Source organism: Anomalospiza imberbis, chromosome 18 (genome assembly GCF_031753505.1).
Source record: "Anomalospiza imberbis isolate Cuckoo-Finch-1a 21T00152 chromosome 18, ASM3175350v1, whole genome shotgun sequence".
Lineage (NCBI taxonomy): Eukaryota > Metazoa > Chordata > Aves > Passeriformes > Viduidae > Anomalospiza > Anomalospiza imberbis.
This window is the reverse complement of record NC_089698.1, coordinates 11,096,975-11,110,307: the sequence shown is the minus strand read 5'-3', so window position 1 is coordinate 11,110,307 and position 13,333 is coordinate 11,096,975. Positions and strand designations below refer to the sequence as shown.

Here is a 13,333-nt window from a genome sequence, read left to right as displayed (position 1 = left end):
CTGATCAGCTGCATGCTGCTCTTGGCAAAGCCAGGCTGCCAGATGCATTTCTTCACCGTGTTCTCAGAACTGCCTCCTCCCAAGTGCAGTGTCACACAGGCCCCACAGATGGCAGGGAAGCTCTAGGAAAGAAAGGCAGGAACACCTAAGAGGCCTAAAGAAGCATCCTGCTCTTTCCCTGCTCCTTCAGGGCTGCAACTTGCTGGCTGCAAATGCATCTGAGGATTTGGCTTTGTCATTGTGCTGGGACAAGTCAGGAAAGTGATGATGAACAGATGATTTCTGTTAAAACAGCTTCATTATCATGTTCAGCCAGTTTCTGCTTGTAAAACTTGTGGTGTTTAATTGATAGATAGTATTTTGACACTTCAGAGAATCTTAAATTCAAAGCATCAATATAAAGTAATGGCTGGAGGTCTTGACAAAGAGGAATATCCACTGCTGCAAGCATCCATCTCTGCTGGCTATTAAATGTCTTAATACATTTATTTGTGAGAAAAAATGTTTTGATTTACTAGTAAAAAAATCATTGATTAAATAAGAAATATAGATGTGCATTCAGCAGGGGCTATCTAGCTGCAACCAAAATCACAGATACAGGAAGACAATGTTGCAACTACCAAAATGTTCGTTGATTGGGGTTCTTGCATGGAAACTGTTTATAAGACAAGCACAGCAAACAAATGCTACCAACTAACCTGTACCACTCATACCAAGTGTGTATTTCAGTCCATGGTACTGGCCCTGCTCTTTCCACCATGCTGATCCTAGTTCTGTGCTGTTGGTTGTGCTGTTCCCCATGCTGCCATGCTCCAAAAGAAAGGGATGATATATGAGTGGTATTACATCATCATAAACATAAAATCTGCTGGAAAAAAAAAAGACAAGAAGGTGTTCAGCATACATTTCTGGAGATGACTGCTTCCTTGCTGATTGCTTTGGATTGGTTGGACTTGCAGGTTTTCCTTGTTCTCAGCAACGATGCTGATGTTATGTGCCCTGCAAAGCCTCCATATGAGCTGTCAGTTGGACGAGGATGCACAGATATCCTGTTTGCAGAAGTCCAGGATGCCTACAAACCAGTAAGAAAGTATACACTGAGAGATGCTATCAGCTTCAAAAGTAGTAAGTTCTTCAGATGTGATTCATTAAAACAGCAGAATAGAGGTCAAATTCCCCTTCTGAATTGCAGTTACCCACTTAGTCTCACAGAAGGCTAACACAGGACTCCTTAGAAATTTGTTATGAACAGGAATGGGTAGAGCATACTTCTCCAAGCTGTCTAAACAAAAGCTGTGCGCAGAAGGCTGCCAGCTGCATTTCTCTCTAACTCTGAATTAAGAACTTGACTTTACCTGCAGGTGTGCAATTAAACACTGATTCTGCCAGCTGAATGAAAGACTCTCCAAGGATCTCCTGATAGCTCAGATGGCTTGCATGAACAAGGGACTGAGTGGTGTCTTTAAAAAGCAGATCACTTTCACCATACTTCCAGGACTGAAAGAGCTGGAATTCAGAATCCAATTTGCTTCCTAGAGATTCCTGAACAGAAAAGGAATAAAAGTTTCACAGCTTGGGTTATTAATAGTACTTGAGTTATTAATAATACTTTTATCTAGCACTGTTCTTACTAGTACAAAAAGATGCAAAAATACCCCTTAAGAGAATCCAAATAACTATTTTCTCAATCTCCTGTGCACATTTTTACTTCTTTTGTATTGGATCTGAAGGCACTAGTATATAAAGCTTTTCATCTTGAAAGGGTTTTCAGCAGTTGTACATAGCAAATGGTAAATGCCAAGCTTTTCCCTGTTACCTGTCACACCTGAGATTTCAGTAGGAAGTCAGAGATTTTAGTGACAGTGACAGGTCGAGTCATGACTGTGCTGGGGGGAATGGGGCCAAGGTTACAGCCTGCCCATTCTGTGACTGCGGCGCGTGTTCCGTCCGGACACAAGAGTTCAAAGTCAAGGGGGGTATAACCTTCTGCCCAACCAGAGCTGCCCAGATCTGAAAAGAAAATGAAGTGAAAGGTAATCCTTTTGAAAAATTAAAGCAGAAGAGAGAGTGAATCTCAAAATGTTAAAACTTGAGAGGGAGAAGTTTAGTCAATGTGTTCAAAACAAACACAGCATGCTATGTGGTCATTTCTTAGGAATGCATAAGGACCAGGGTAGTGTCTTCACTGAGGTCAGTGAACTTAAACTGCACCTACCAACTAAACTAGAATAATATCAAGGCATATGAACAGCATATCATGTTTCATCTGCATCTGTAACCAGATCCCTTTCTGGAAACAAAGCAATTCGGCCTGCAGGCCCTTTGCTTCCCCAAACGAACTGCTAATTGCTGCAGGAATTCCTGTGGGTTTCCAGCCCCTTCTACGTTCATTTGATTTTAGAGAGATTCCTCTCTTAGAAAAGTCTCTTCTCTTACTGAAATTGTCTAAAATAGAATTTTATTTTGCTTCAATGAGGGTTCCTATTCTCCTTGGCTCTAAGAAAAACATATTTTGGTTTGCCTTTTAAAGATTTGAAATTTAAAGCTCCCAGAAATTTAGTGCAGTTTGCAAGGATGATTATCCCAACACACATCTCTGCACTGGGTGATTCATCTTCTTTCCTCTCCTATGGTATCTGAATGTTGAGCTTTACTGGAACACCTACATGCAGAAAGCTTCTAGCAATCTTCCATTTACAAACACAACTTCATGGGCCTAGATTAAACCTGTAAAGGCTGATCTTCACAAGTGATGGTTGCTTTGTGGGAAGTAACTGACATTAATGAACATTCTCAAAGGAAAAGACAATATCTGCATCTCACCCTCTATGTTCTGGAGCAGGTTTGAGTGTTCCAGGAAAGCTACATCTCCAAAGCTTCTTCCACTGGGATTGCCAACTAGGCACCTAGTGCAAGGAAAAAAAAAAAAAGTGATCAAAGACAGCACTACATGGTGACTGACATTTGGACAGGTCATCTGAAGCTAAAATAGGAGTAGCTGGAAGTATCCCTCCCATCTCTAATCCCTTAGAATATGTTGGTAATCTCAGCACAGAGATTTGCTAAAACAATCCTCTTCATTCCTTACAGCAGCTCCCAAGTCAAAGCTGCTGCACAATGTGCACCTTCACCCATGCCTAGGCAGGAAAGAGAATGGAATTCAACTAAATGCATTGTGTGTGTTTCATAAGAGTGCTTTTATAAAAGTTTCACCTTTAATAGTCTTCTCTCCCTCTGTCTTCAACATTTTTATTTTTTTTTTTTTATCTCCTCTCTATTTAATTATCTCCTGTATGCTACACTGCTTCTTACCACAGCACCTCTGCTCTCTGGTCTTCGTTCATCCCTTCCCTTTAATGAGTCAGTACCAATGCTCTAAGCTGTACATGTTTGGAAGCATTGCCTTGTTCTGGAAATGGTTTAATGACCATTTTAAACCATCAGTCAGCTGAACATCCCATAGTAACTGCAACCAAAACAAAATATACACTAACAAAAGTTTATACAGCCAGATGTTTAACAAATAGGGAAAAAAATCCCTTCAAAAAACTCATCAAAATAATAAGGCAATTCTGGCTGTTGCTCTGCATTTCTGACTCTCACCTGAGTGCTCCCATATTGCCATAGTAACGTTCGTTGTGACTCGCAGCACATCTGCTGGACACTCGAGCTCCTTCCACCTCACCATCTCCAATGCACACCTTGCACAGGTTTCCACCTGCTCCTGGCATGCAGCCCTTCCAAAAGTAATTCTGATAAGCTGAGTAAAGAAAACGGAGATGAGATTAAGGCAAGGTGTCCCCAAGCCTCTTCACATATGGGAAAAGACAGGAAAGGAATTTCATCTTAACTAGCAAGAAGAGGGCTAAATAGTGTGACACATAGTCAAATACGAGGAAAAGCTGCTTCAACACCCTCTGAAACTGGAGTCATCAGTTGCTGTTTGGATCTTCATGGCCCCTTTTCTATTTTACTCACAAATTTAAGCTTCAGATTTTCATGGTCTAGTTAAGAGAGAATGCAGAGCAGCCCTTACCAGAGGCAATATCACAGTTCTCAGTATCATTCTGCTGAGCTCCCACTGTGTGTCTGGACAGAAGTAACCATCCTCCAGGACTGTACAGGTGACTGTGGCAGGATCGCCTTCCCCTAAGGTTATGGATGTGAATCTGTTTGGCACTTCTCTTAGCTAGGGCAACAGCATAAACCGGTGGTAATGCTGTGAAACAATGACAACAACCAGTTATACCAAGGCAATTAAGTATTCCAGAAGGGTACAGCCCCCCTTCCCTCCCTCATCTTGTCACAGTATCTCCAGTTACAGTACAGGACCTACACTCTTTGCTTAGCCACAAAGCTCTTGTCCTTGCACAGAAAATTCTATTCTAAACCAACATGCAAATAAATTCCTGCATAAACCCTAGAAAGTTTCTGTTACCTTTGTGTTTAAGATGAATTAGTTTCCCTGTGTTCTCCATGGTCTCAGCTGCTGGAGCACAATCTCCCCCTGGAAGGAGAGATAAACATTAAGGATCTTGCAACTGCTGTTATTACTTTTACATGGCAGCATTCCTTCAAAACCCTTGTGATCCTCTTCAGCCACGTCAGCACCTTTGTCCCTTTAACAGAAGGGATAAAATAAACAGACCAAATGCTAGAGCCAGTTAGTGGAAGAGCTGGGAAAAGTATTTGGACATTTATACTGACTCCTGCTTCCATCACGAAACATCACAAACTGTGGAAATTTAACTATGTTCTTAACAGTACTTTTTTTGATTCCCTCTTTTCTTGATAAGGTCACATGAGAACTCACCATAGCATTCTGCAGCTACAGGCACCAGTCCACATCTCCCTGCAATGTACACATGTGTTGCATCCAGGGTGACCGCATCAGCCTCACTACTCTGCCAGCAGCATTAGAGAAAATAACAAAAACAGGATTTGCATGAATTGAGTATCCAAGCAGCAGGACTTCGCCACTGGCTGGAAATTCCCCTGCATAAATTCCCTCTCATTCCCACTTATTCCTCAAGCCAGTTTTCCTCTCTTTAGTTCAGACAAAACATACATCTCCTGTGCAGTCTTACACCCTGAGCAGAAGGAGTCTCCTACCTTGATCATTTCAATGCATTTGGTCATGGAAGTGGCTTGGACACAGACTAACGGGTCAGATTTGATGTTCAGTGCCCACTCCTCACATTTGCGAAGCTCAGCATCACTGATGCAGCACCAGCGCACAACGCTGTTGTCCAAAGAGCTCCCTGAAATGGAAGCAGATAATGTCACCAGTGCACCAATCTGTGATATGTTAAGGGGATTTTCATGTAAATGCATTTGTGTCTGGAGGGAGGAATAATGTGGAAGGAGAACTTTCTCTTCCCTTTCCCTAGCTACAGTCCTCTGGAATAGTTCTCACCTTCATGGCCGAGTCCCTTAAGGAGAGCTACATAATCCAGACCAAGAACATAGGCAATCTCCAGCTGCTCCTCGAGAAGCTGCAGGTGCTGAGTGGCATCTCGGAACAGCAGGTTCTTTCCCCCAAATGGTGCTGAACTGAAGAGTTCAAATCTGGCTCTTTCCTTTCCTTTATGCCCAAAGAGGCGCTAGAACAAGAACAACACTTTTAAATGGCAACAAATCTGGTCATTCTCCCAGCAACAGGCAGCCTCAGCCTTCCCTCCCTTTGTATCGGTGGTCAAGATATCAAATACTATTTATAAATTGAGAAAAAGATATGAAGAAAAGTGAGCCCTGCCTGAACCTATGAGTCTCCTTCAGCCACATAAAAAAATTGATTCAAAGTTCCATGGCAGGATGAACATCATTAGCCATTTTCCAGTTTGTGTGTTATGGCATCTCCCCCTTCTTTACTGATTTATTCTCAGCCTCCTACAGAAGAACACTTTAGAAAAAAGCAAAACCTTACACAAGCCAATGCAAGATCCTTCCCCAGAACTAACAATTTTTAGCACTTTATTCACACTAACTATAAATTTCTCTAGAAAAAAGGCAACTTGAGTCATGATTGTCACACAAAGATGGAAGAAAACACTGTGTCTGGACATAGACAGCTTATAATATTCACTCACTTGGATCATGCTAAGAAATTTGTTGGTGATCTTCTGGAAGTTGTTGCGGGTGACGATACCGCGGCCAGGCCCCTTGCCCAGGTTACAGGTGCTGTATTCAGTCAGCTCAGCTGTGGACCCATCAGGACACAAGAGTTCATATTCCTGTTGTTCTGACTCTGAAACAAGGAGACACTCATGAATCTGTGACTGGAGCCATGACTTTGCAGCAGGCACAGAGATGGAATATAAAATGTTTTTCAGTGAAGGTCGCTAAAGGTTATGCAGGCAGATGGTGTGTACCAAGCACACTTGGGAAAGTTGGCTTTGGTAAGTACTTCTTATAGCAAAGAGAGGGACCTCAGCCAGAGCTGCTCCAAAATACTCTTTAAGCTGTACCGCTGTAAATACATTTATTTAAAAATACTTACCTGTAAATACTACTGCTAACCACCTTTGGTAGAGAGCTCAACTGAGTTTAAAAGTACAAGGCAGGTGTACAGGAACTTCACAGTTATGCAGCTCAATATGCTGAATTTTAAAAGGAATCTTGTAACTCAGGCAAAGCAAATACTGACAGCTGTGTCAGAGACACATCTAATGAAATCACCTGTCTGCTCCCATTTTAAGAATTTCCTATGAGCTATCATTGCTCACTCACACTTTCCTGTTCTGTTTCTTTCTGAGTTGTGTGGAGAGCCAAGAAATACCCCTGACCTGCTTGCAGGGATTGAATTTTCCCTGAAAACAACAAAAATATAGGCATATCCCTCAAACACCTGTGCAGGAAAGAGCACAGCCAAAGATTAAAAGAAAACTGCATGTTTAAGTTTACCTGTGGCACTCATAATTCTTAGATGATCTAAAAAGGCAACATCTGCCACTCCATCCTTCAAGCATCTGCAGGAAGACAAATGCCATCCTATTAACATTTCACCTGGCTTTCCTACCTTAAAAGTTCTTTTTCCCCCAAAAGCGAATTCAGGCCCGGTGTCCCAGAGCTCACCTGAAGGCTCCCTCAGAGTCATAGAAGGGTTCATTACTGCTTGTCTCACAGAAGTGATTCCTGTCTCGGACATAGGACTTTTGTCCTTGGCAGAGAGCACACAACTGGGGAGCAGCAACACCAACCCCAGGGATGCAGCTTGCATTGAAATACTCACTAATTGCTGCAGGTGTAGGGGAAAAAAACAAAACAAAACAAAAAGAAAGAAAAATGTCAAATGGGAAAAAAATCAGAAGAGGAAAAGGGGCCAAACATATAATGGCCATAACTAGTTCATCCTACATCTGCTGGCATTTCAGTTACATTCACTGTGGCCAGAGGTAGCCCTAGGGCTCCTATCACCTACCTTGACTCAGAGGTTGGGCCTCATCCCAGGAAAGAAAATTTCTTGCAAGGAGAAAGCCAAGTGGAATATTCCAGCCCGATGTCCACCTGGCTCCATTGTGACAGCTGCGCACACCTCGTAGACTCTGGATATCCAGAGTTCCTCGTTTGGCAATGGCCACAGCAAACACACAATTCCCTGCGATAGCACAAAATGTATAACAGGAAAAAAAGATTCAATTCTGCAGCTTCCATCTCTGAAGAGGAGCTGAACTACTTCAGTGAACATGGCTAAAGAAGAAATTATCTTAGGCCTATTCAATGTAGGTGCCAGGAATTAACCATACACTGACCTCATGGCACCCTGTCAAACAAACAATGCAAGTTTGTCAGTACCACAGGCAGAAAGGCTACTGGGTACAAAGTACCACTGGTATTTTGTTCATCATCATTAACTATTTTAGGAACAATTATTAGCCACCTCCATATACCTACAAAGCTAATGAAAAACATATTGCCTTTTTTTTTTCAAGAAATCTAGAGCCATTTCTTAGCCAAATCAGAAGTACAGTTTATTCTTCAGCTTTACCAGCCTACCTTGATCATAGATCTCTTTTGCCACCACTGTCAAACCGTACAGCTTTACAGCAGAGTAAACATCTCCAGCATCCAAGGAGGCAGCATCTGCTTTATTTGCCTTTAAAACAACAGAAAAACCCTCAAAACAAGTGCATTTACAAGGAAACAAACAGAAGTTTCAAGACCACAGTTTCTGCTTGAACAAATTTTAATTTAGCAGTTTGCTTTTGCCTATTTATTTCCAAGCAGCTTTCACTGTTTCTTGGAGACTGCAAAGACATTAGCTGGGGTAAAACAGTACATCTGGTAGAATGCTCACAGGATTTAATTCTTGCCTCTCAAGTGACTGTGTCATGTAAGCATATATGCTGTCATATAAGCAGTTCAATCATTTCAGTATCATTTTATTTTCCCATAGTTTCTGTTTACCAGTTACTTTTCCAAGAAGATTTGGATACAAAATCAGTTTTTAAAGTCTCTGTGAACTCACCCTGATTTTATCAATGCAGTCATATGTATTATGGGCTCTGATGCAAGAAATCCTAGTAAAGGAACTGGCAGTAGTGAGGGGCAGCACAGCTGTAAGTGCTTTGGAGAGCTCAGCACACTTTCTTTGTTCCAGGTCAGAAAGGGTGCACCATCGGAATTTCTTTCCTGTAGGGTCAAAAAAGAAGTCAAGATTTGTAGGATTTCATGAAAAACCCTCAGTTTAACACCTTATGGAAGAGAGAGGTTATTCTTTTTTATTTAACTTCCCAATAGCTTGATTGTCCTCACTCACACTCACATATCCACACAGAGGCACCCAAGTGACCAAGGTCAATTTTGCCCAACATAAGGACAACATTTGATGCTGAATCTTTAATATGTCTCTTTGCTTCCTTTTGACTGAAAGCAACCAAATAGTTTTAGGCAGATTTCTCAAGAATCGGCAATTATTATGGCAAAATCTTTTGCCACAGAATCTTCCTTGCTTCAACCTTAGTGAATTTTAGGTAAGACTGCCACCCAAAATTAGGAGGAACCAAATGTAAGGATGTGTTTATGGCTATTACCTGTTTTCCTGGTGGCATAGCAAGAGAAGGAATGGCACTTACAATGTAGGGTAACCATCTTCCTGTTACCACAGTGCAGATTTTCTCCTAACAAGTCAACTGGGATGTGACTGTAAAAGAGCAAGACTTCTAACCTTGATGTGAACATGCATTCCCTGGGGTTTATCATCTTTACTGCTGTCCTTGGTTATTAATATCTGCTGCTTCCTCTGGTGCTCTCACACACCAAAAAGATGCATTTAAGGGTGGAGGTGAAGGTGAAACTTCCTTTTTCAGAAGGACTTGGAGGTTTGGTGGTTTTAAACCAACAATAAAGCTACATCTTAAAGGAATCCAGACATGTCAACAAAATTTCTTCTTTTGCTTTAGGCTGCAATTATTCCATCTTGTATTATTCCTCTGAAATACATTCTACTCTGAAATATATCATCATATGCATCTCCAAGAAGATACTAGACATTTAAAGAGGGGAAAAAAGTGATTGTTGTACACAAAAATAGCATGCAGTTATGTAACTCGAGAGAATCTTAAGCCGTGTAATGAAAACCAGGACTGAAAACACAGAAAATGCCACAGCATCTCTAACATTGTCGTTTCCAGATGTTTAAGCATTTGACTCTCTGGAGAACTATTAATACTAGCAATGTGTACAATTAAATCATTGACGTTTTTATTTCTTTGAGCATAGCATCAGACATTAGTCCTCCATTTGTTTCGGTGTTAATTCAGCACAATTCCAAGAAGAACCCATAGTGGTTTTAGAAGGGAGCAGCTTGAGGTGCACTGCTTCATTCTGACACCGCTAACGAGTATGCAGATCTCAACAATTCAAAGGAAACAAACCCTCACTGAATTACTAAGGGAGTCGTGTATCAAGCTGCTTCAAAACGAAAAGGTCACCATCTGCCAATGATCAAACAATAAAAACAGAGACACAGTTTAACTGCAACTTCTTTCTTTGCACACAGGAAAACAAAACCAAAGCATATATTAGTTTGAATGTCATCCACCCAGAGACAACCCTCCTCTCTCCCTCTCTGCATCAGCCTTACCTGAAGCCAGCAAAGAGAAGGTGATTAGGACAATTAAAATCACTGTCTTCATCATTACAGCAGTTCAGCAAGGATCTTCTCTCTACCCTGACGCTCTGCCTTCTCATACCAGGAATTCCACAGTGATGACCAAAGCTTCTGGAAGATAACAAGGGGGGTTTAGACATCAACGAGGATAAACCAAGATTTGATAAACAATCAGAGGATGGTATGCCCTTGTATGCAAAGGAGAAACGGACAGTGTCCCTTTCCTGCCCACAGACAGAAAATATCCGTGCATTTTCTGTTCTGTTCTTATCAGACACAGAAAGAAATGTAGACCTCTGCTTTAAAAAGAAATAGTACTTCTGCTGTTTCAAAAGGCACCCAAATGCCTTTGGGAGACGGGCAAGACTTACACCTAACTTATAAAAAAGATACCTAAAGCTAAGTGAATTATCCAAACTACTGATCATGTATCTTTACAAAATACTGAAGGGTCCTTCTTATTTTTTTCACCTGATAACGGCCTATTTACTGAGTAATTTTAAACAAAAAGTAATCCTATGCCTCCCTAAGAATTCAGAACAGAGCTGGGACACTGTTGATTGTCTTGATTCTCTTCATTCCATTCCACCCCAGCAATCTCATCCAAACTACTTTATTCCCCTATTTTCTAATGCTTAACATGAAGGATTATTACTTCTTAATTACTCTACAGCAGCTATTAACATTATTAATTCAACAGCAGAGAAATAATACATTTATTTATATATGAGAGAAAAAACATTTATTTATGTATTATATATAAGCAGAAGTGTCTGACGATATATAAAATATTGTTAATATGGTTTCATATTTTCTGTTCAGGAAAGAATTAACCGTTCCAAGAGTTCTGGAGGAATAGAGTCTTCATCCTATTTTTCTTTTCCTTCTTCATCTTACAGATTTCCCTGGTACTGTGTCTACTTCATGTATTTTTGCACATACATTTACCAGATTTCTTCTGTTGCCTTACGTACCCTTCCCTAGAGATTCGGTCGTCATTCCCCACCTGCTTCTTTCACACTCACGTGTTGCACATCTCTTGAGTTTCACAAGTTCCCTCTCTAATCTGCAACATTTGTTTAGGTGTTGTTTCCCACTGATCTGATCACAGAAGGAGTTACACAGAACCACAGGATGGTTTGGGTTGGAAGGGACCTTAAAGCTCATCCTGTTCCACCCCCCTGCCAAGGGCAGGGACACCTTCCACTAAATCAGGTGCTCCAAGCCCCATCCAGCCTGAGGCATTCCTCATTTCTTCCTGCACTACCTGGAACAGAGGCTAGGCAGAGTTACAGGAATAAAGTAGGTATTTATTAAAGGCCTTCAAAGGATACACCTTGGGCAGTACAAGAGCCCGGCCGTGGCTCTACCGAAGATGGACCCAAGATGGACAACCAGTCATGAGTTTTCATGGTCCATTTCCATACTGGGGTTAATTGTCCAATTACAGCTTCAGGTTATGAAGTCCCATCTTCCCAGATTGCTCTCCTCAATTCGCTGTTGCTTAGACATTTTGGGCCCAAAGCTGCAATGGTGTCCTTGGTTCTCAGGCTGGAAAAGGACTGTTTTGTCTAACTGAACTGTGAAGAGAAGTGGCTAACACTTTATATGAAGTTCAGAGTTACACTCTAAGGCAGTAGAGAATCTGGAAAATATGAAAGCTAAAACTTAAGGCATCACCTGAACAAACGTCCTCAAGCCCCAAGATCTCCAGTCTCTCATTTGTTGGAGGATCTGTGGCACTAATCCCCTCTTTGACTTAGCCCAGCTGCACAGGCCTAGCACAGCTCAGTACTCTTAAGGAAGTAAGTTTTATCCCTCCCTGAGCGCAGTCCATATAATCTTACCAGATGTTAATAGACCCATAAATGTAATAACAAGACACATGATAAGTAATTTAAAAATAGTTACATGTCCACGTATTTACTTTTAATTCCAAGGAGAAAGATTAGCTCAGGACAGATTATTAATCAGTTTAGCCTTGTGACAATTATTTTACGCTATAAACAAGCATGTTACATTTAACTGCACCTTAACCTCTGAGTCATTTCTCAGTCAGTTCTGGGGAAACTTGTCTGTCAGGCCCACCATGGGGTGCACTTACACATCAAAGCTAATGGTTCTTGCAAGGCTTGTACCAAAGCACCTAGCAGAATCAAATCCCATCTTCTTTTAGGTTTTACTTCCTGCCAATCGTACCATTATGTACAGGATATGTAAATCTCAACAATTCAGCTAGTTAATAATATTAATCTTTCATGAGGTCTGTATCAGGATTTGCCCTCAAATTTTACATATTTAACAACGAAAGGCTTTCCTGTACGTGTTTAAGATACTTATACAGATTCTACTACCTATGGTGATGTGAAAAATGGCAGAATGAAGGTGTTGTAGTCTTCATTTAGGCTTGGCCAGGAAAATAAACAAACATAAATCAGGAATTTAAATTAAATCAATCAGCTTGCCCGAGGACCAGTTCCTAAAGCATTAAGGATGTGGAAACACAGCCAGGACTCTTGAATTCTTTTCCTACTGATTCACCATATGAAACTACCCCTCTGCCACTGTCAGAGAAAGGTAATAAGCTACTTCCCAGCAGTGTAGCATTTATTCATCTAGGGACGCATCTAAGAGAGTGGAAAACCAAATAACCTCTATAAAATTCACTCTGGGCAGCAGACAGCTAGGCAACACCCAGGCAAAGGACACCAGAGGAGGAACAGCTGCGACTGCATTACCCTGCCAGACACCTCACTTGGAGGAACAGCATCGTGTCCATCCCATGTCGTGTGTCCTCTCCCTAAAACCCCTGCCTTAATACTCCTGGTGGTCCCACACCTGGGGCCTTGTCTGTCTGTCAATAGTAGCGCTGGAAAGCGGCTGAACCCCACCTGCCCCATCCCCAACTCCAGCAGCAGCGCCCTCCTCCCGCTGGGCACAGCCCACAGCCCCTTCGCGGAGCAGCTCTATCCCCACAGCACAAACCCTGAGGAACCACCACCCTGTCCCCACTCTACATCCCCTGGAAAATGTCCCCACATCCCGCTCCCTCAGGGCCGGCCCTATCCCCACTCCACATCGCCTCAGCGACGGCTCCTTTTTCTCCTGCACCAAGAGAACAGCCCTCCTCACAGACCAAACCCCCCTCTGAAGAACCACCTCGCACCCGTATCCCCATTCCGGGTCTCCCCTCAGGCACGACCCCCTCCCTCCGCAGCGCAT

General features: G+C 42.0%; 1 protein-coding gene across 4 annotated transcripts; it reads right to left on the bottom strand.

Annotated features, from left to right (window-relative positions):
- Positions 1-456: 456 nt before the first annotated feature.
- LOC137484856 (serotransferrin-2-like) lies at positions 457-10,221 on the bottom strand. Of its 4 annotated transcripts, none has more exons than XR_011005069.1 (18): positions 10,085-10,221; positions 8,468-8,631; positions 7,996-8,095; positions 7,421-7,597; positions 7,075-7,237; positions 6,904-6,968; positions 6,090-6,247; positions 5,417-5,603; positions 5,113-5,261; positions 4,814-4,904; positions 4,439-4,507; positions 4,037-4,219; positions 3,604-3,760; positions 2,824-2,906; positions 1,826-2,010; positions 1,356-1,542; positions 905-1,072; positions 457-810 (listed from the first exon to the last, which is right to left on the bottom strand). XR_011005069.1 is itself a non-coding variant. In XM_068209037.1 (17 exons), the coding sequence occupies exons 1-17, from the start codon at positions 10,137-10,139 to the stop codon at positions 1,023-1,025; spliced, it is 2,223 nt and encodes a 740-aa protein (XP_068065138.1). In that variant the 5' UTR covers positions 10,140-10,221; the 3' UTR covers positions 457-1,022. The 4 variants fall into 4 exon arrangements, 2 of the variants coding, with proteins under 2 accessions (XP_068065138.1, XP_068065139.1); XR_011005070.1 differs by having other exon boundaries at positions 457-802; XM_068209037.1 differs by having other exon boundaries at positions 457-1,072.
- Positions 10,222-13,333: the final 3,112 nt, after the last annotated feature.

Excerpts from the sequence above, each read along its gene's own strand:
- LOC137484856 (XM_068209037.1), bottom strand. The coding sequence starts at position 10,139 with ATGATGAAGACAGTGATTTTAATTGTCCTAATCACCTTCTCTTTGCTG. Across the intron at positions 6,248-6,903 it reads AAGAATTATGAGTGCCACAG|AGTCAGAACAACAGGAATAT; the intron begins GTAAACTTAAAC and ends TCCTTGTTTCAG. Across the intron at positions 1,543-1,825 it reads ACTTCCTACTGAAATCTCAG|GAATCTCTAGGAAGCAAATT; the intron begins GTGTGACAGGTA and ends TTTTCTGTTCAG.